At 43.0% G+C, this 22544-nt stretch overlaps 2 protein-coding genes across 6 annotated transcripts; both read left to right on the top strand.

Annotated features, from left to right (window-relative positions):
• Positions 1-4518: 4518 nt before the first annotated feature.
• On the top strand, positions 4519-9774 carry muc15 (mucin 15, cell surface associated). 4 transcript variants are annotated; one of them, XM_042061470.1, is made up of 5 exons: positions 4519-4925; positions 5217-5384; positions 5742-6707; positions 8920-9090; positions 9486-9774. In XM_042061470.1, the coding sequence occupies exons 2-5, from the start codon at positions 5360-5362 to the stop codon at positions 9605-9607; spliced, it is 1284 nt and encodes a 427-aa protein (XP_041917404.1). In that variant the 5' UTR covers positions 4519-4925; positions 5217-5359; the 3' UTR covers positions 9608-9774. The 4 variants fall into 4 exon arrangements, with proteins under 4 accessions (XP_041917404.1, XP_041917405.1, XP_041917407.1 ...); XM_042061471.1 differs by having other exon boundaries at positions 4544-4925; positions 5745-6707; XM_042061473.1 differs by lacking the exon at positions 5217-5384 and having other exon boundaries at positions 4545-4925; positions 5745-6707.
• Positions 9775-12133: 2359 nt separating this feature from the next.
• Positions 12134-21251, top strand: dis3l (DIS3 like exosome 3'-5' exoribonuclease). 2 transcript variants are annotated; one of them, XM_042061124.1, is made up of 17 exons: positions 12134-12337; positions 12798-12948; positions 13304-13432; positions 13629-13764; positions 14063-14230; positions 14636-14714; positions 14810-14989; positions 15510-15679; positions 15990-16151; positions 16426-16676; positions 16961-17053; positions 17222-17749; positions 18196-18350; positions 18573-18751; positions 19037-19182; positions 19704-19875; positions 20539-21251. In XM_042061124.1, exons 1-17 carry the CDS (start codon positions 12205-12207, stop codon positions 20893-20895), a joined length of 3189 nt encoding a protein of 1062 aa, XP_041917058.1. In that variant the 5' UTR covers positions 12134-12204; the 3' UTR covers positions 20896-21251. The 2 variants fall into 2 exon arrangements, with proteins under 2 accessions (XP_041917058.1, XP_041917059.1); XM_042061125.1 differs by lacking the exon at positions 12134-12337 and adding an exon at positions 12404-12706.
• Positions 21252-22544: the final 1293 nt, after the last annotated feature.

Genomic DNA, 22544 nt, shown 5'->3' with positions numbered 1-22544 from the left:
CATCCATGTGAGCTCCCCAAAGGCAGCCCAAAGAGTTGGAGCGGGGCCTTAGATGTCTGTGGGATGACGGTAAACGGCCAACAACACTTGTCCAAGTGACCCAGTTTTCTCCACCACTGGAAGAGAGGCTGCTCGCAGAGGCACGGAATCTGATCAAGGGGCTTGTGGTGTGTCAGTTTGGTTATTGAGAAGCATCTTTGTGATCAATCTTCTTCTCCCTCAGCTAGCTGCGTCCAGAGAGCTGTCTTCTTGTGTGCTCTAGATTTTATCCTGGCCTGGCTGTCCCTGTAGCATCCATCAGCACAGATAAAGGCAGCCTGGGAGAGACAACCATGCGTCATGTCTGAAGTAGGAATCTGTGTGTGTGTGTGTGTGTGTGAGAGAGAGAGAGGGAGAGAGAGAGAGAGAAAGATTGTTTTTGTAAGTGTGTATCTTCCTTTGTCTTTCTTTCCTTCACTCTCTCTTTCCATCCCTCCATCTCTTTCTCTCTCTGAGCCGTTGCTGTGCTGTAGGCTGTGGCCATCCCATAATAGGCTCTGAGGCGTTGCTGTGCTGTAGGCTGTGGCCATCTCATAATAGGCTCTGAGGCGTTGCTATGCTGTAGGCTGTGGTCACCCTGTAAGCTCTGAGCCGTTGACAGGCCTGTGTTGTGTCTACTGGTCAGTCCACCTGTGTGTTTCTCATTCCGAAACAGCCACAGAAATGTGTAGATGTCCGCTCTCATACACCCAAGAAAAAATATTCCTCTCAAAGCAACACAATGTAGCTCTTATACCTTAAAATAACGACTTCAAACTCCCAATCCATTAACTAAAAGTGTTCATTTTTAATTCCACCACAAGGTGAAACTATCTGCAAACTGTAAAATCGTCCCCATGGAATTATAAGGTTCTTTCTGCATTCTGAGTAGTTCTGAAATATTGAGCTTCAAAGTTTTAGAATTCCATAGTGTTATATTGATATAGCTGATGTCCAAAAATGCATACAACTTCAAGAAACACCCCACATCACCTTATGAAGTTGTCATAGAACAGAAATAGGGCAATAACTCGATTTTGACAAAAATGTCAGATAGAACTTTAAAATTCAAAGGGGGCAAAATGACAAAAGATGCTCAGTGTTATGTTACAACATGCACAGACAGTTCAACTGAAGGTTGATTCGTATATTCAGTGAGCACAGCAACATCCTGAACTTGACAGACAGCAACTGAAAATCCATGCTTTAATAAGGCCCCTCTAAAAGTCAAACCATAACATTTAATAACATCCACAGTTTGCGTAGTATTTGGATAACGCAGGAACAGCTGTTAAGATGATTACAGCAGCGCCGGAAAAATGGCCGTAGGAAAATGGGAGAGGAGAGACCTTGGAGGTTCAATTCTCTGGGTTAGCCAGCACATGTCTGACCACAGACTGGTCCATAGATCCTCTGATCTGGCTCAGGCTCTGTGAATCATCTCTTGCATAACTTCTTCGCAGGGTGTTTGGTTTCACCCATGATACCCAGGTGAACTGCAAAACTTCTCTAATGTCAATGTAGCTATACTGTCAGTGTTCCATCATATACAACAAAGATTGTCTTAAAAGACGTGAAATTTTTTTAGATGTGAGAATTTCAGTTTTCAAGTCAATTCAATTAAATTCAATTTGTGTGATAACAACACCTAAGGTTTTAATATAAAATTGATATTAGGAGAAATAAATATGACACACTTTGTTCTGAGATGAAATTCAGTTCCAACATTAAGGCCACAAATTAACTTGACATATGACTATGACTCTTAACATTAACCAACAAAACTTAATAGCTGTCTTAAGCAGGACATATTTTAGGCATCAGTAAGCATTACAGACACCCTAGAAGTCCTGCATAACCACATGGGTCTCCTGAAGTTGCGTCTTTATGGTGTCGGCCTGGTTAGACTGTCTCTGCAACTCTAGTCCCTCGTGCTGTGAATTGTGCCAATAAGCCAATAAAGCCAATAAAGCGCTTATGATTTGGAATTTTGGGTGGAAAACCATGAACACAACACATCACAAGTAGACTGATGAATGTGACAAGGCTGACAAAGTCTAAGATGATGACTGGGCCACGGCGTAGGAAATGTCTTCATGCTGAAACGATGTTCCAAGGAGTGTCATATAACATTGTTCTTTTTTTTTCTGTACGGCATACAAAATGGACTCACTTAAACCAAGTAACATGCCAGCAGAGTGCTTTTGGCCAGTTGTTTAAGTAACTTAAGTACATAATTATCATAGTTGCCTGCCATTCCTCTACAGTAGGTTACCTAGATCAGCTGCTGCCTGCCTTCTCAGTCACACATGTCCATAGGCTCTTCTGTAGGTCTGCAAATGTCTAATTTACGCAGCAAACTACTGGGGAAAATGAACTGCTTTAATATGTGGCTTATTCAAAATCATTGACCTTCCCATTAGAATGATGTGGAGAATAAGGCTTAGGAAGTTGAAGATTATAGGAAAATCTTCTACAGTTCCTCTTCACTTTGGTCCGTCCTGTGCAACTGCTGGGCTTTGTGTTGATGAGATCAGAACAGTTTTGTCCTGCAGCTTTACGGTCCAGCCCACGGGCACTATTTCTTCATCCTCCAGAAGCAGTTTACAGCTCCATTTAACTTCATTCATTACAGCAAAATTAGCTGGAAAACACAAAGTGTCTCGGTGGGCATGTAAACTCTTAGATGCATGGAGCGAGCAAAGCAGCAAGCCCAAAGAGACCACAGACTTTACAAGGCTTGAATGAGCGCATAACATGCATGTGACGTTGGCTTGTATTTAAAAGGAAAGTTTCCAGTGAAGGCCAGAGCAATGCCCATATTAATGGTTACGTTACATCATCCTTGCCCTTGGCATTACTTACAGAGACAATCAGAGCTTGACAGACACAGCTGGAAATGTTCATTGCAATTGTGATAATCAAGTTGGAATTGATTGTAGGGATTTGTACAAATGGTCAAATGTAGACAATTATCTGTTTGAAACTATGGGCACAGAACAGGCATAGCAGAAGAACACTAGAAAGTAGATTAACTTGAAGATATAAACATATTTTGTGGTCATTGTTTATGAGTCTTAAAAAGTGTAACATATATTTGCTGTAGGGGCAGGGACTCAACCACTCTAAAGCATCTTCAATGACAGATGTCAGAGGGCCCCCTCATGGCTAAAAATGGTAGTACCTTCATGTGTGAAGGTTCATACAGTAGAATTGGATGTGGTTCAAAGATTGATATATACAAATCTGTACATTATATTCCCAATTTTGTCCGTCTGTCAACATGTTTTATGGGTCTTCAAGGGTTATCAAATGCGATTTTACACAGACTTTTTAAACAAAAATGAGCAATCCTGCCTATAGTCATCCAACCACACCAATTTGTATTGCATACTTGTAAAACAAAAGTACTTGTGTCTAAAATGAAAGGTAGAAGAGGATATTATATATATATATATATATATATATATATATATATATATATATATATATATATATATATATATTAGCTTAATGAATATCAGTCTGTTTAGTGTCCTTTATCATCAGGATAGTCTTATCGATTAAACCGTCAGACAAATCCATGAACAGCCTTATACTCTTCCTTGGGGTCAATGTGAGATCAGGTCCATGAGAACTGTAGAGTTATGCAATGACGTATTCACGTTAAGTTAAAACACACCCCTTATTGTACTGTATTCATATTATATCATCCAGTTGTTTCGGTCTGATGAATGCTTGACATTCATGTCACTAATCTAGGGTTAGGTTTTAGGGGTTGGGTTGGTGGAAGGGTTTAGCCATAGCCTACTGTCACAACCAGTTTCCATCGGTACATGGGGTCTTCATGGTAGAGGGGAGAGATTGAGAGAAAGTGAGATTGAGAGAAAGTGGAAATGGAGAGGGATGCAAGGGGCTTGGAATGTGTGGGGGAGAAGGGGAGAGGCAAGAGAAACAGCTGCTGCAGGGTAAAGGCCTTAGGCCAAGTGCTATAAAATGGGGTTAGTAAATGATAAAATCACCAAAGGAAAAGTGTTGAAAAGGCAAGGGTTCAGCTATCAAACTAATGTGATAAGATCAATTAATGTGATCAATTAATCGTAGGGTTACAGTTAATCTACATTATCAGAATAATATTCTAAAATAATCAATTAATTTAAATTTTATTTCATTTTGTAACAGACATAAGGAATTAATGTCCAGGCTTTCTGGATTCTTCATGCTTGATTAAGTTTCCGCTGTGTTTTCAAGGAACATGTTAAGTGTTTGAATGACTTGGCTCTTTTTACATTACATTACATTACATTTAGCAGACACTTCTTAACCAAAGTTGACCAAACTCTTGAAACCCTACTTTGCACAGTCATGCTTAAAGTGAAACAATAACAAGAGGCTCCCTAGTGACGCAAAGAGCTGTCATCCATGTAAAAATAACCCTATGTCTTTTGTTTCTTGATGTTGCCCTGAGATACCAGCTAGAGGAAAGTGGATCGGTTTCACCACGCACCCTCCACTGCCACCCCACGTTACCAGGACAACAGAGGTGGAATCCCCAGAGGTCCTGCCGTCAGGGGCTTTTGCTATCCAGCACGTTACGAACGATCTCGGACGTGCTAAACTCTGTCTTATTTGAGGATTCCTGAAATTTGGGCTTGTGAGAGAGAGGGAATATTTTTGTCCATTCTGCCACTGTGTCGCAGTTGTTCCTGAACGGTGTTTCAGGGGGCAGGGCCAACAGGTGCACTTTCAGGTAAGGCCGGTTCCCAGATGCACTGCACAAAGCTGACCAGCGCCCTCCTCTTCCGCTTACCTGGTGTCCTGTTCGCCGTCTCTTAAATTGGAACAGCTTTCGGCATCACCAGTTCCTCTTTCCAGCACCACACCGGTTGTACATTAAGAGCACAAAGGTATGTTGTTCATGTTCAATTCATTCTGTTTACTGCATGGGTATATTTTATTTGTCTGTTTCTGTGACTATGTAATACTCATATAAGATATGTACAAAACATGTCATTGAATATTCTCTAATTACACGTGATGGTAAAACAGGAGACATCAATATAGTGAGTTAATATAGTTATATAGTGTTGAAGAATGACTTCAGGCATCTTTTGTTGTGTTTAAATATGTACTTGAGTAGAGGCTTTATTATTGGATCAGTGGCCATAAGAGCTTCTGTTTTGTTTCCAAACTAAAAGCATAACTCTGGACTCACTGGACCAAAGAGAATGAAAACACGTCTATCTTCACCTTGGCCGCGATTCTCTCTTCCCATTGGTCCTTTGTTTTAGTTTTGTCCTGTTCAACCAGAAGGACAGCTTAGAGAGAATGCATAACTGAAATGTCTGTGGAATCACACACCCTAGGTGTGTCATTGCTAATTCCAAATCTTGTCTGTCTTGATGATGACATCAACGAGTCTGAGCAGCTCTAACACATCAGAAATGAAGAGATAACTAGTCATATTTCTTTGATGTGTGTGGGGAAATAGTACAGTGTATGGATATCCATTAAAACCAATAGTATACATTATTGTGCATTTTTATGTTGACAGTTTAGACTTTTTTGTTCTTGTTTCTTTAATGTAGTCACAAATGCTCTCCATATCTAAAGGACAAGAAAATACTCACTCTCATGCATCATACTAACATTGAGTCATGCCCATATTGGAAGTCAGTTATATGAAGGAAATGCTCTTATGGTGTATTTTTAATATCTTCCAGCAGAGAAAACAGACATGACACAAAGGCTGGACTTGGTTTTGGCTCTGTGTCTGATTCTTCAGAGCTTCTGTGGGGTTTCACTTCAGGATCCCTCAGAGTTTGAAGGTGGACTTAATGACGACTATTTGGATGAATACATTACTCAGGTCCCCGTAGTTGGTTTGAATGACGTGGGAGAGGCAGAGAATGATCGCCCTGCTGAAGGTGGCTTGGCCCTTGGATCTATGATGTACAGTGGCGTGGAGGACTCCCAGACGAACGTCTCCGTCCCAACCCTGAGTGGGAGCGAAGGAGAGGAGCCCTCAGCCTCCTCAGACATCATCGTGACCCTTTCACCAATGCTCCGGTCAGATGACTCTCTTGATGTCACCGTGGAGGAGGACGCATCTGTGGATTTGCCCAGTACCACACCAGAACCAGAAATGGGATTTAATCCCAGTATGTTCAGAGATGGCAATTCATCGTCAGTGAGTAATGAGATAAGTGATGCCAATGCCACACCAGAACCAGTAATGGGATTTAATGCCAGTATGTGGAGAGAAGGCGATTCATTGCCAGAGACAAACAGCACAGTCAGCACTGGTACTGACGCTAACAGCACAGACATCACTGGTACAGACACTAACAGCACAGACGTCATCAATGCATCATCAGGGACCAACAGCTCAAATGTCACCAATCCTCTCAACCCAGGACCCACTAACCCCCCTGGGGTAAATGTCACCATGGGCGGCCTAAATCCTGCTACTGAAAATCCAGCAGAAAACACGCCTGAGCCAACAGCAGAAAATATTCCAGCGTCTACAGCAGAGAAAATTCCCGAACCTACGGCAGAATATATTCCCGCAACTACGACAGAGAGTATTCCTGAACCTACACCAGAAGTCATTCCAGACGACACAGCTCCTCCAAGTGGAAATGACACAGCTTTGGCTAAAGCTGCAGCCGCGGCCAATGCTGAGCAAGGTGAGAGAGCTGCTCTCAGGCTACTCCTCATTCTGAGCGGAGTAGACCCTACCACTACTTTAGCTCTAAGATCAAACCAAACGATGCCAATATTTAACACCATTAGCAGTACATTCAGTCATAATGCTCTCTAATGAACAAGAATAGTGTATGATGTATGTAACAATAATGTTGGGCAACCGTGGCCTACTGGTTAGCACTTCGGACCTGTAACCGGAGGGTTTTAGCCCCGGTTTTAACCCCGACCAGTAGGCACGGCTGAAGTGCCCTTGAGCAAGGCACCTAACCCCTCACTGCTCCCCGAGCGCCGCTGTTGATGCAGGCAGCTCACTGCGCCGGGATTAGTGTGTACTGCGCCGGGATTAGTGTGTGCTTCACCTCACTGTGTGTACACTGTGTGCTGTGTGTGTTTCACTAATTCACGGATTGGGATAAATGCAGAGACCAAATTTCCCTCACGGGATCAAAAGAGTATATATACTTATACTTATACTTATACTTAATAAAGCAGCCATTTTGGGTGTGTTGTCTCACTGGAGGATGAGGCCTCCTGGCCTAACCCCTTTCCTCATTGTGACCCGTGGTTCCATTGTTCCATGATGGTTAAGAAAAGCCACGTCACCATCATCCTCTCAGAAGTCAAATGAAACATGACTTTCCTTCATTCAGCGTATGAGTTAACCTACATAGGAGTTTCACTTTACATAGAGATCCAGTCTTTTCAGCTCCACTGGATGGAATACAATTACAAACAGTAACTGCCCCTGTTGTGGGCAAAGGCTTCTTTTACATACACCTCTCACTGGACAATGGGGCCTGTGTTCCCATCCCTGGAGCTGGGAGGGGCAATTTCCTGAGGTCAGCAACAGACCCAGGCAAGAGTGCTGAACAGGGATCAGGCTAGTTGCTAACAACAGTGCCTGAGGACTATAGCAGAATGGGATATTACAGCAGTTTTTTGAATACCTAAAATGGTGGTCTGGTTGACGCACAGTTAGACTGATGCTACAGAACCTCTCATCAAAAGATATAGTATAAGGATGGCATAGAAAGTTGTATTCACTGTGCTAAAAACTACTCATCCATACAAAACGATGAAATCCTTTTCTACTTTTAGGAAAATAGGTAATGTACTGTTATAGTATCTGTTATAGAACCACACTGTTGAGTGAATCTCACGAAGCCTGTCAAACTGACATCAAAATATTATCTACCTCATTTGATTGATTTTTTTAATTTTAGTGACTAAATATAATGTGAACTTTTATTTATTTATTAAGTATTATTGTAAAACAATTTAATATAACTTTATTTTAATGTTATGGTAGCATGATCCAGAATAATTCTTGCTTCATATATTTTGAATTAATTAACTCTAATTACCAAAATACCACAGCATATCAGTAATGATAATCACAGTGTAACAGAATAAAGATTCTATGACATTAACACAAGTATCATGATGTGAGAGAAGACAGAACAACTGAACTTGATTCCATTTTAATGCTAATAAAAAACGTCTGTTTTCGGAGACTAGGACCCGGACACTGCAGTTTAATGAGAATCACCCCGCTCATCCAGCTACACTGCTACACAGCTACACTGGCTACCTATGGCGGCCCGCATCAAATTCAAGTCTCTAACGCTTGCCTACAAAGTAGTCTCCGGTTCTGCTCACACCTACTTGAATGCCCTCATACAGACTTACACTACCTCCAGACCGCTGCGCTCCTCTGACGAACGACGTCTAGCTCTACCACCGGTGCGCTCAAACCAATCCAAACTTTTCTCATCTGTTGTTCCTCGTTGGTGGAACACACTGCCAGTTCCTACAAGGGCAGGGACATCCTTTTCCACTTTCAAAAAACTCCTGAAGACCCAGCTCTTTAGAGAACATCTACTCTCATAGCAACACTTACAACAAGTCTTACTGATCCTAGCACTCACCAGCCGTTTTAAACTGACAAGTAAATGTTAAAAACAGCACTCACCGACGCACTTATTCTTACTGTACTCTAATGTTTTTTTTAAACTGTCCTAAAATTGTGAGAATTGTTCTAAAACTTACTGTTTACCATGTTGTTAGTCGCTTTGGTTAAAAAGCGTCAGCCAAATGTAATGTAATGTAAATGTAATGTAATGTAATGTAATGATTGAAAAATATTTTTAATAGCCACTGCATTCTTATTCATAATGGTGTTTACCCTCAAAGGTGTGGACTCAGGAACTCAGAGCACAAACAATGGAAGAGCATGGGGTGTGATCCTGGGCCTCGCAGTGACTGTGGGAATCGTGGGTCTGGTCATGTACGTCTTACTGAAAAGAAAAGAGCGTCTGAACTTCTCACACAGTAAACTGGTTGAGGAAGCACCTGCAGATCCAGGTAAGAGCAAGTTAGTGCTGATTAGGACATGGAGTAACACAGAGTAACCCACAAATCGATACCTTTGTGATACTTGGACTTGGATTAACGATAATACAGTATCAACAGTGATTCTGTGATACTCAATACCTACATAGAAAATCATACAATTCATCACAGTATCTGTGTGATGTGTAACTGAAGAAAAATCCCCCCTAAATAGGCAAAAATAATGAATTTGATGTACAGCATAGTGTATTGATAACTTTTAAGAATTTTTATATTTTGCCCCACCCCTAATATTGCAGATACTTTCAGTAAATTTAAGTTGATTATGACACAAACAACAGTAAGATGATGTGAGACTCGAGTTATATTTACTGAATATTTTTCTATTTTTCTCTTCTTTTTTGTAGTTCTCAGATTGGACAACGGTGAGCCACTGGACTTGAAATATGATGGGTTTGGATACTATAATCCTTCCCTCCAAGGAGATGACATTCAAATGTCTAACTTCCCATCTGGCCGTCCACGCTGATGTCTTCTGTCCTGTGCCATCTCGCTCGAACTCTGACTTTTGTTGTTTGCACCTCCACCACCAGATGAAATTCCATCTGAAACAGCATATGAAGATTACTGTACAAATTATGTAGATAAAATTGCCAAATAGCCTCACATTAAATATTCTATACTTTTCTATAATGAGCTGCTGTATAATGAACCTGTTCCGTTGATTTTCATCCTTATTTAGCTTACTTTAGTGTATGTTTCTTTTACAGAAGGATATGTGAAGGGTAGACTACTATATAAAGAGAAATCCTAGGTGTATAGTAATTGAAATTTTCTATTTTTAATATATATTTAGTATTTAAAAATATGAAGTGATTATATATAAATAATTTTAAAGTTTAAAGTTTAAAACTTATTATTGAAATAAAATGAATGATGACTGTCTACCACTTCACCTTCATCAGCTTTTCACTTTTCAGAGACATGAAATGTTGGTCACCCTTAACTTAAACACAAATGTATCTTGTGGACAGTGTATAAATAGGCTAAATGGAAAACATGCTGACAATTACATGCAATACCTTACACACACAAGTAACACCTAAGTACAGTAGGCCTATGTAGGAAAAAAAGAAGCTACTAAAGAAAAGTTATGATCTAAGTATAACATGTCAGTAGGCCTATGTGTCCCTTAGCCACTGCTTTGGCAACAATTTTCTCATAAGGTTTATTCAATTCTGTCAGGCCACTTTTGAAGTAGTAAAACTACTCGCAAATCCAAAAAGTAATAAGCCATGTACAATCACACACCTTTAAAAAATGAGTGCACTGCTCATCCTCGCAACATAAAGTCCAGTGTTCAACAGAGGTGGACGAAGTACACAATTCCTTTACTTAAGTGAAAGTATAGATACACCTTGTCAAATATTACTCCAAAACAAGTGAAAGTTGCTAAGTCAGATTTTTACTTAAGTTGAATTACAGAAGTACCTGCTTTTAAAAATACTTCAGAAGTACGAGTAGGCCTATTTATCATTTTTAATGTATTGTAATGTGTAATGTTTATTTGGTCATACAGTAATAGGGTATCCATCATTTGTTCAGTCATACATCCAACAAAAACATTTTACCTATTGTCATAACTTTGCAACTGTTCAAATGGATGCAATAATATAATTTAAATCATTATTCATTCTCTATTCACAAATCTAAAAACATTTTAACTGCCCAATACAAAGATTAACTACTCAATTTTGAGTAGATGTACGCTAAAGATCTAGCTATGTGGTGAATGTCAGGTGATTGTCTAATTTCATTTCAATTTCACAATGATTATGGAGGATAACCTGGTTAACACCAAACCACGTCTCAACTGCAAACAGGTCTGCCAAGCTATGGATGGTGTTCTGATGAAGAATCTATTGCAAACAGGTTTGTGTAGTTCTTCCAAGCTACATTGAGGATGTTCGGATGAAGAATCTATTGCAAACAGGTTTGTGTAGTTCTCCAGGCTACATGGAGGATGTTCTGATGAAATATATATTGCAAACAGTTGTGTAGTTCTCCCACATGGAGGATGTACTGATGAAGAATCTATTGTCGCCATACCTCAGCCAATTTCAAATTGGACTGTTGAAAAAAATTTACTTCAAGATGGTCAATCACATTATTGCATTCAAAGCCTCAAAAGTAGCCTAACGAATACTTCATGCTCATACTTCAAATGTAGTGGAGTCAAAAGTACAGTAGCCTAGGCTATTTGTCTATATTTCAAATGTAGTGGAGTAAGTCTCTGGCTCGTCAGGCTAGTATAATAAGTCACAAAAATATTAATACTCAAGTAAAGTAGGCCTACAGATACTCAAAAGTCATACTTAAGTATCCTACAGTAATCAAGTAAATGTATTTAGTTACTGTCCACCCCTGGTGTTCAACCACACACCTTTAAAGTAGGAAGGACTACCGCCTCATCAGTCAGTTCCTAATGGCCTATAGGCTATTTGACCTTAGTAGATAGCCTATATTTCAGTGTTTCTCAAAGTGTGGTCCGCAAGCCATCCCAAGTGGTCCGCAAGCAGACGTGGTAAAATATAATATAGATGAGTTGTTCGCAATATTGAACCAACTTGTATGTAAATTCAAACAGTTCTGCAACATGCCTATGTATGCTACGCCAGTTTAAATCATATGAATCCTCTGACACAATAAGCAAGGTGAGGCCTATTGTGTAATATACTGTTGAAGTACGTCTACTCTTCTTTTTTTTTTTAGCTAGGTGGTCCGTGAGGTTTTTTTTTCATTGGTTAAGTGGTCCTTGGTCTGAAAAAGTTTGAGAAACACTGCTATATTTCACCTTGAGTAGCCAGATATATTTGACTTTGAAAACTTAGAATGAGGCTTTTGGTTTAAGTTGTAGAGGGCTGAGTGTGTGTGTTCTGACCACCAGAAAATAAACTTTTAGTTGACATAGGCCTAGCTTTAAATATAGCCCACAGTAGTCAATTTAACCACAGACTTATCAGTATTACATTTCGCTGTTTTCCAACTGTTTTGTCCATCAGAGACACCGTACAACGCGTTTCTGATCGGCTTCCGCAAAAGTTATGTTGTTGTTACCTTTTTGTTATGATGATCAAGACAGAAAAGGTTTTACACTTAAAAAGTTCCCGCGGGGGGAAAGTGCGTGTCGTGCGTGAACATTATCTGAGAGAGCATGTGCCTTGTTTTAGCGCACTTTGTCAAGCTGCATGTCAAAACGGTAAAATACATTAGCTGTATATTTAAATGTTAGCTGACTGGCTACCTAGTTAGCCACAACCACCGAGATTGGTTCTTCTAACTCACTCAGTGGTGTCTTCGTACAACACTAGGATATTTAGATGGCATAGTGCACCGCATAACAATGTATATGCTGGCGTTACAACCTAAATGATGCACAATTAGTTGCTGCTAAATGTGTATTTAGCCAAGGGAGTGAGTTTGGCGCCCATAGCTTAACTAAGCCTGTGGTCTCACTGGCATCTGGCTTGATTGGATACAAACTTGTTACATTATAATCTTAAATTGTGACGTTTCATAGAAATATTGATATCCACACAACAAGGCACTTTTCCAGATAACAAATAAGGTAACATTATATGGACAAATTAGACACGAGGCAACACTTCTGTCCCCACTTACAACGTTTGTATCTGTCACTGTTCTTTCCATCCCTATAGAAGGCAAAATCCTGTCTGGAGACGTGACGCACTATGTCGTCCCAGATGCTGGCGTGGTGCGTGACTTCTTGGAAGTGCTGGAGTTTCGAGAGCTTCAGGGGATTGTGTTCATGCAGACTGCCTGTCAGGCTGCGCAGCACAGTCGACGCAGGTACAGCCCCCAGGCTAGAATAGAGATACTAAGATACTGAATCTTACACACAACATCTTTCAGCAGATCTCATGGTCCCATCCAGATCATAACTTACTAAGTGTCAGTTGTGATCTGGGATGCGTTGGGTGGATAGAGAAATAACTTCCTCAATATTTATATTTTATAGCTCCAATTTTGACACACTTCTTCTTGCTTAGTGTGGGGAACATATAGGCCTACAGTCTAAACTTTGCACTCTAAAGAAACACATGTGCTCTACCAGTTTGAAAGCCATGTGAACAAATCTTCCAATTGACAGAGGTTCAGTTTGTAATTGATGATCCTCAGTGACTTTGACTTGTGTCTTGTGAAGGCTGTACAACCGGCTGCGCAGCTTGCTGAAGGACCCACGGCATCACTGTATTCATTTCGCCAATGAGTTCCAGCAGTACTCTTACTGCCCCCGGGAGAAAGGAGAAAGCCAAGAGAAATGGCAGACAAGGTTAGAGACATCTCTCTTTCTCTCTCTCACACACACATACACACAGACACGCTATGGGAACAACCCACATTTAGACTGACTTTCCCATAACAGGCAGCTGATATTTACTAAAAGTAAGCGCCAGCTATGGAGTCTTTTATGTTGAGTTAACTCTGTCTGTGATGTGTCTGTAAATTTGATCTATTACCTTTGGTAGGTGTATTTATCATGCCGCGGTGTGGTACCATGACCATCTGGCAGGCCTCAGACCAGTGGTCATGATCACAGAGGACCAGGAGGCCGTGGCTGAGTATGGTAGCCGCACCAGCGGGGTGTACGTCATTTCAACTCAGGTACCGGGCTGGTGGACCAAATCCACTCAGAGCATGGAGCCTTTCTTTGTGTCTGACATGCCCGAGACATCCTAACTATTTTTTAACTTCTTGAAGTTATTTTATCGATTTTTCAGAAAGTTATTCAAATATTTGACTTGTCCTCCATGCCTTAAAATTGCCTTGCCTTGCCGTAGCATCTAGCATCTGATCCTTCTAGCATTTGGTCTATATCAGGTGTCACACATCCATGTGTATTGTATAATGTGCTGTGTGTCTTTCCCTGCTCATCCTGACCCGTGTTCTGTGTTGTTGGCAGGAGTACCTGCAGAGTTTCTGGCCGGAGCTGCAGGCCGCTCAGGAGCTGTACATCTCCATCTGTCAGGCCCGGCAGGAGCGCGAGAGTGAGAGCACGGAGCGCGAGTACACAGAACACCTGCCTGCCGAGGTGCTGGAGGCTGGCATCAAATCTGGCCGATTCATCCAGGTGGGCAGTCATGCAGTCAGTGGTGACCATTACTCTATAGAAAAGTAAACAGTGGTAAAACACCTCCTCCAAATCCACATTCACAGGATTAAACAAAATTAACAAAATTAAAGATGGCCTGAATGAAAAGGACTAAAGTTTGATTTAATGTTTATAATACAAGTGATTGCATTTAAATTTGAAGCCTAAAGCTAAATTTGAATGTAGCTAAAAGCTTTGTGCAAAGCATGTAGATTTTGTGCTGCTAAAATTAAGTAATGAAAGGAATTTTCTATTAGAGAAAAACTCACAGGATTTGTTTGTGTGTGTGTGTGTGTGTGTGTGTGTGTGTGTGTGTGTGTGTGTGTGTGTGTGTGTGTGTGTGTGTGTGTGTGTGTGTGTGTGTGTGTGTGTGTGAGAGATCAGGGTACCCTTAATGTGAACAAGCACAGGGCGCAGCATGAGGCCTTTGTTCGCTTTGAGGGCTCCTCGAACAAAAGCTCAGGTGAGTAGGTCATACAACACCAGTCTCATTGTTTTGGGAACTGTTGCTGTAACTTAATTCACACATAATTCACTGCCCCGTTGTTGACTGATCAGAGCTGAACAGCGACATCCTGATCTGCGGAGGGAAGAATCGTAACCGGGCGGTGCACGGAGACATGGTTGCCGTGGAGTTGCTGCCCGCCAGAGAGTGGCGAGGGCGCACAACTGCGCTGCATGAGGGTGTGGCGGAGGACAAGGCTGGGGAGGAGCCTCAGAGCCAACCGATGCCATCAGGTGAGTCTGCTGTACCCGCTACACCTGCCACACCTTACTGAGGTCACATGCAGGTTGGGAGAATATAAGGAATATTGATGATATTCAAAAACTTTTTTTTTTTAATGAAAACTTCAACCAGACCTGGGGGGTATTTTAAGTATGTGGTTTAGTGACAAAACGTGGGTAAGTTAACTCCGAGTAAGTGGTAAATCTCATACAACAAGAGCCCTATGGCATTGTTTTGTTAGGATAATGAAGCCATAGAGCTCTTCTATTTTGGTGGTTTACCACTTACTGTGAGTTAACTTACCCAGGTTTGTCACTAAACCATGTACTTGGAATACCCCCTGGATGATTGATTTATTATCCAAAGTGCAACTTTTCCAAAGAGCTTTCATTTTTGGTTCATTGGATCTCTGTCAGGTGTTGGTTATGTTACAAAATTCAAGCACATCATGGACAGAGGTATCTCTCCTCATAGTATAGGAGAGATGTTAGTGTAGATATGAATAGTATAGTTTGCTCCTCGTCTCCTTAGGCAAGGTGGTGGGGATTCTTCAGAGGAACTGGCGGGACTACGTTGTGACCTTTCCCCCCTGGGAGGAGGTGCAGTCTCAGAGCCGCAACTCCCAGCGCATCCTGGTCACACCCTGGGACTACCGCATACCCAAGATCCGCATCAGCACCCAGCAGGCTGAGGCCCTGCAGGTGACTACTGCTCAACACACACACACACGCACACACACACACACACACACACACAACGAATGGCCTGGACTGATTAAATCTTCGTGTAATCATAAAACAAGGAGCCGCAGCATAGGGGTAGCGCGCACATCGCCATGGAGACCCAGGTTGGAGTCTGACCAGAGGTCGTCTCCTGAACCCACTCCCCTTCTCTCTTTCCCTCTCACTTCCTGTCCACTCTTCACTCTTCACTCTATATGTAACACAGACTGGGTGTTGAGGCATGAGTTAGTGTTGGTAAATATGCTGAAACTGTGCTTCTGCTCCTCAGGACCACAGAGTGATCGTGCGTCTGGACTCGTGGGAGAGCACCTCGCTCTACCCCAACGGCCACACTGTCAGGGTTCTGGGAAAGTCTGGTGAGCTGGAGTCGGAGGTCCAGACCATCTTGGTGGAGAACTGCATCCATGTACCTCCATTCTCCGAGGCACAGGTGAGCCTGCTGTGGCAAAACTCTCATCAGGACATTGAGGGAGATTGCTTGTTTACAGGCAAGTCAAAGTAAAACTGGCAAGACAAAGTCTTGTCAAAGTAAAACTGGACCATGCATCATTGAAACCAGTTATCCTCTGTTATGTCGCTGCCGTTTGACACACTTTTTTACTTTGATTTGGGCTGCTGCAAGAGGCGTATGTGGCACAAAGCTCTGTTTGGACACCCATACAGTACGTTTGTGATAAGAGTCTGTGGCCTGTGCCTCACTTCAGCTGCGGGAGATGCCTGTGAACTCTGCGGAGCAGCCGTGGAGCGTGGCGCCAGAGGAGGTCAGCTCTCGGTTGGACCTGCGGGACACTCACCTGGTGTTCAGCATCGACCCGCTGGGCTGCGAGGACGTGGACGACACGCTGTCCATCCGCCTGCTGCCCGGGGGCACACGCCTGGAGCTTGGCGTCCACATCGCAGACGTCACACACTTCGTCCAGGAGGGCTCACTGACAGACCTCGAGGCCCGGGCCAGGTGAGGAGGGGGCGGGGGGGGTCGGGGGGGTCGGAGATTGGGTGAAAATCTGAAAAGTCTGTAAGCTTTGCTCATGGTAATACTGTATATACTATACTTTAAATACATATTATACTAAAAAGTTAACAGTGTGCAAAAAATATCAAGGGCAAAGATCAAAGTCCCCAATAAATATGCACTTAGATAAAAAAAAAAAAATCATTCTGGAAAAAGTCGCCTTGTCAAAAGTACCCTTGGTCAATCTCCCAACGACCTTTCAACTTCCCAATCTCCTGTCTTCTCAGAGCCACCACGTACTACCTGGCAGACCGCAGATACGACATGCTGCCGGCCGTACTGAGTGCGGACCTGTGCTCCCTGCTGGGAGGAGTGGACAGGTGGGAAGAACCTACCAATCAATCAATCAATCAATCAATCAGTGCATTCTTCCTGTAGTGTCAGCTTGAACTTCTTTAAAAATCAAGAAGATGATGCTTTTGTATGGGGTGTTGGGGTTAGTTTCACTCTGTTAAGAAGCTGAGGTTGTGTTGCGTCCCCCGCTATAGGTATGCGATGAGCGTGATGTGGCAGCTGGACGCAGAGTCTCTGTCCATGTGTAAGGTGTGGTACGGCCGCACGCTCATCCGGTCCTCCTACCAACTGCACTACGAGCTGGCGCAGAGCCTGCTGAATGGCGAGCCGGCCGAGGTCCCTGAGCTGGAGCGGCTGGACGACGCGGACGTACGGAGCCGGCGGCGGGCGGAGCTGCTGGAGGCTCTGCGTCTGCTGACCCGCGTGGCGCGGCACCTGCGGGCGCAGCGCGACCAGAGCGGTGCGCTGGAGCTGGAGGGGGTGGAGGTGCGCGCCCAGCTGGACAGCAGCAAGAACATCACGGCCCTAGTGCCCAAGCAGCCGCTGGAGGTGCACGAGACCGTGGCCGAGTGCATGATCTACGCCAACCACTGGGTGGCGCGCAAGATCCAGGAGAGCTTCCCGCACCAGGCCCTGCTGCGTCACCACCCGCCCCCGCGCCAGGAGTTCTTCAACCAGCTCATCGACAGCGCCCGCACCCGTGGCTTCACCATCGATACACGGTACACTTCTCCCAAATACAAAATATGTGTCCCAGTTACAGAAGTACCACATTGTATCATCAATGATAAAACCATAGTGCCACACTCTATTGTCCATGATATACAGTAGTGATAGGGTATAGGATTTACTTGGTATAAAATTATATTAATAATTTGTGGAATTTCAGTCATTTGTAAATAATATTCAAATTCTATTTTTAACCTACTAAATTGGAATGGTGTACCATTTGATGAAGTTTTAACTTTTTAATTTAATACGTTTTAAATTTTTTAATATGTTTTTAATTTGTGTTTCTCAAAACTGTGTGTTGAATAGTACTATTTTTACTTTGTCATCACCATGAGATACTGTGATATGGTTTTAAGTCTGCATTGCCCATCCCTCATCAGGGTGTCACCCAAGTCCTATCCCAGTGGTTTAAGGTGTCCCTGTTGCTTCCCCGCAGGTCTAATAAGGCTCTGGCTGACTCTCTGGACCAGGCCGTGGACCAGGGTGACCCTGTGGTGAACCGAATGCTGAGGATGATGGCCACTCAGGCTATGTCCAACGCTTTGTACTTCTCCACGGGAGCGTGCTCAGAAGAGCAGTACTACCACTACGGTAAATGGATCATTTGCTGTAAACAACTTCCTCTGTTTGTCTTCAAAACATGGAAGCCAGCCAGCTTGTATTCTATCTCATTTTCATACGCATTGTTTGAGGTGATGTCTGGTTTGCTTTTGTTTATGTTTTATTATCCTGTGTTTTCCATATCCATACGGATGTTCTCTCCCTGCTCGAGATCCACTCAGTATCTTATCTATCTTGTCTCTATGGCAACAGGTCTCGCTCTGGACCGCTACACGCACTTCACGTCTCCCATCCGTCGCTATGCCGACATCATTGTGCATCGGCTCCTGATGGCCGCCATTGTCGCCGAGAAGGACGCAGCACCCAGCAAAGCTCTGGCCTCCAACAAGGAGCTGGAGGAGCTAGCGCACCAGGTCAACAACAAGAACAGAGTAAGTGGAGCTGTTCCCACCTCCCTGACGGCCACTTCAAACTGGACAATATGTAACACTAGATATAGTTATCATAATTTACAAGATAAGAGGTTTAATACCATCAAAGAAGCTGGATTATAAATAATAAGTTATCTGAAGTTACGTTTTTCAAACAAGTGTAGCGCCATCTCTGAACAGAATAGAAGATAAGGTCATGAGGTTGGTTGGCTTGGCACTTGTACAGTAGTTTGCATTAGCTAGAGCCGTTTTGACATTTTGGTGGGGCCTGTGTTTGTTGTCCAGGCTGCGCAGCATGCACAGAAGCAGTCCACCGAGCTCTTCCAGTGCCTCTACTTTAAAGATAAGGACCCTCTCACTGATGAGCTCTGTGTCGCTGACGCTGTTATCTATGCCATCAGGGCCAACGGCATGCTGGTGTTTGTTCCAAGGTAAAGCCCCGTCAAAGCTGCAGTAAAACCTGTGTTAAGGGTCATTCACACCAAGAACGATAACCATAACCATAACGATAAAAGCGTCCACACTGAACAAAGTAAACACGATAAACAAAGTCTTTCCTTGTGTTAATGAATGTGACGGCTAAAATTTGATGGGTTCTGATTGGCTATTAGCTTTTTATCGTTCTCAAAATTGCTCTGAAAGTGATCCCCAACGATATCGTTCTTCATGTCGTTATCGTTATAGTTTATGTGTGAACGGTGTCAGTCATATTAACGAGAACGATATTTGTTTATAGTTATCGTTATCGTTATTGGTATGAATGGACCTTTACACACAGATTTAAGATAGTCAGTTGGTTTTCCAACTGATTGTGACCCAGGGACCACTGTTGTGAGGTGAAAAAAGTGAGTGAAAAATTAGGTAAAAAAAAAAGTGATTCTATGGGTGAAACTACATCATGGAATGCATGGTGAGGGACAATGACAGGTGACCTTGTGCATGTTTATTTCAGGTTTGGTCTTAAGGGTGCCGTGTACCTGAAGAGTCGAGAAAACCAGGTGGTGGCTGTGGAGAGTGACGGACGTTGTGTCTGGCAGGCGGGGACGTTGGACAGACACCTGGACCGAATTAGCACCAGCACAAGCATGGGCACACACACCTTCCGTGTGTTTGACCACATCACTGTGAGTCTGACATGTCTTCTCCAGAAATATTCATGTTGATACCCAGTTGGTTAAAAGTCACTAAATAAAAAGCATGTCTAAACTGAACTGCCAATCAACTCTCCCCATAAATAGATTAAGCTTAGTCCTAGGCTAAAATGAATTTCTTGAATTTCCCCTGGGGATCAATAAAGTATCTATCTATCTATCTATCTATCTATCTATCTAAAAGGAACCTTCAGTGAAAACCTCCATGGCGTGGAGACATTGGACAAGCTTTAATCCATACAGTATACTGGAAACTCTGTCAGTGTGTTAATGACACTAAGTTTGAAATAAATTGTAATTTGAATACATTTTAATTAATGTAGTGAATTATAGGTATATATACGAAAATAAAGGGCAATGCCACGGAAAATTGACTTTTTGTCACATTCATAATGCCAGTGAAATGCCTTGGCATTTGTATGATGTGAATAATAACATTCATTTGTTGTGCATTTTTTCTCATGTACATTATTCAGCCAAAATTAGCAAATGCTCAAATTTCATGTAATCATTCACATCATGCCATACCATCATATTTTATTGGCGTTATGGATGTTACAAAAAATTTAATTTTCCATGGAATTGCCCTAAATCGGAATTCATTTTTGTGCCCTCATCTCGTCCTGCTCCACCCAGGTGCGCATCTCTGTGCAGCCGGCCCGCTGCCACCCACTCAACCTCTGTTTGGAGGTGGTCAGCAGCCGGCCCCACCAGGCCCCGGTGGCCCCGACGGAAACGGGGACGCAGCCCAAAGGCCGGGGACGCTCCGAGCTGGTGCAGGAGGTGGTGCGTCTGGCGGAGGAGGCCTCGCAGCAGGCCGAAGAGAAGAAGGGCAGGAAGGCCAAGCTGCCCAAGGATGAGAGGGAGTTCAGGCAGAGCAAGCAGCCCAACCTGTACTCCCTCCTGCAGGAGATCGCAGAGTTGGCCCTGTTGGACCTCCAGACTTGTGAGCCTCCAAGTGTAGAGGCCCAGACATGTTCTATCTCTGCCTAGGGTCCTCAGAACAACACCTGGCTGTCTCCCGCTTCATGGTACAGCATAATACCACAGGGCCTTCCCCTGTAGATCTGTAAGGCCTTGGGGAAATGGGACTATACAGATGAACCTTTTTAGCCTCTGTGATCTCAAGAAACCACCGTCACGCCACTTCTGAACTACAGAATGTGGTCACCTGCTGCTTTAATTCACATTAGCATGGACTCTGTGTGCACCTTACAGAGCTGGGCAAGCTCTCATGGGGACACTTTTAAAGCGTGATGCTGTTTTTAGGAGTTTATGTGGGTTGCACTGGTTGTACTACAATAATGGAGTGTTCTGATTTACTATTAAATAATATAGATATTTGTTAACGCAAGCCTTGTTTCACTCAATTTAGGCACAAATGCTGATTAACAGTAGCCTAGAAATCTAGACGCGCCCCTAGCGGCAGCGGCTAGTCTAGCAACTCTCCGTTGGCTTGTGAGCTCCAGAAATCGAAACTTAATCAGGCCAATGAAATACATAATGATTGATGGCAGAGTTGCAACGGTTTGGCTTGAATTCCCTGCTACTTGAAAACAAATAAGATGGATGTTGCTGCTGGCGAACAGTGTGACACGAGTTAAGCTTTTATTAAGTTGGCAAACGTTTGAACTAGCCAGCTCCGCTGGTTGGAAACGCATGGGACTCATAGCGCTGCCGCTGTCCTATTGCGTGCAGAGGGAATTTGAAAGACAACTGATTATCCCGCCCCTCGGACTGAGCACTGCGAACGGTGAGTGCCCAGACCCTACATTTTAATGTGGGTCTGGCTCGTCAGCCTAGATTAACAGGGTTTTAGTGTCTTTGCCTGAACAAGCAATAGGCAGGAAGGTTACTTGATGGCAGGTTTGCTTGTATGCAATATAATCTAGATCAACACGTAAGCCCTGTTTAAATCCTGTGGGAACGTTCTACTTCATAATCAGGGCAGTGAATGTTGGCTTGGCAGAAGCAGGCCGGTGAAGTCTTCAAATAATGGGTACTCCATAGCCTCATTGACACCAGACCCTTCTCAATTTACAGTGGGCCTGGAAAAGGTTCATTGATTTACGACTTCCAGCAGGGGGGTAACTAGTAGTGAAATTAAACTTGAATTGGCACATTAAACTCATACCAAATCAAAAGTGTAGCAATCTTGTAAATTAAGGTTTTAAATGCAGTTGTTGACTCAATTCCAAAGAAATACACAACCATGCCGGATTAGTGATTGTTTTTGCGTGCCCTTGTTTTAGGGATGGTGGAAATGGGCTTCAGACCTTGAATTTCACCTGGGGATCAATAAAGTATCTATCTATCTTCAATGGTCTCTTGGTCAGACTGACCTACAGAGCAAATCCCAAATTTGCCGAAAGTTTGTTTGGGTATTCCCAGGCTAGGTACACCAGACGAGCTTCCTGGCGCTCTAATGAAAATAAAATGTTGGAAGATCATGAAATTGTACGATCAGTAGATATTTCATTATTGACTTCCTACAGCGCCCCCAACTGGGGACAGGGTGGCACTGTGCTCACAGAATGTGGTGTGTATTTGGAGCCCTCATAACCAATCATAACCGGCCAGTTTCCCAGACACAACTGGTCCTGGAGGGTCCAGTTTATTAGTGGTATGTTGAGTTTAAAGTC

The sequence above is a fragment of the Alosa sapidissima genome, chromosome 14, assembly GCF_018492685.1.
Source record: "Alosa sapidissima isolate fAloSap1 chromosome 14, fAloSap1.pri, whole genome shotgun sequence".
NCBI classification, from domain to species: Eukaryota; Metazoa; Chordata; class Actinopteri; order Clupeiformes; family Clupeidae; genus Alosa; species Alosa sapidissima.
Note: the sequence above shows the minus strand (reverse complement) of the source record. Positions and strands in the feature narration are given on the sequence as shown.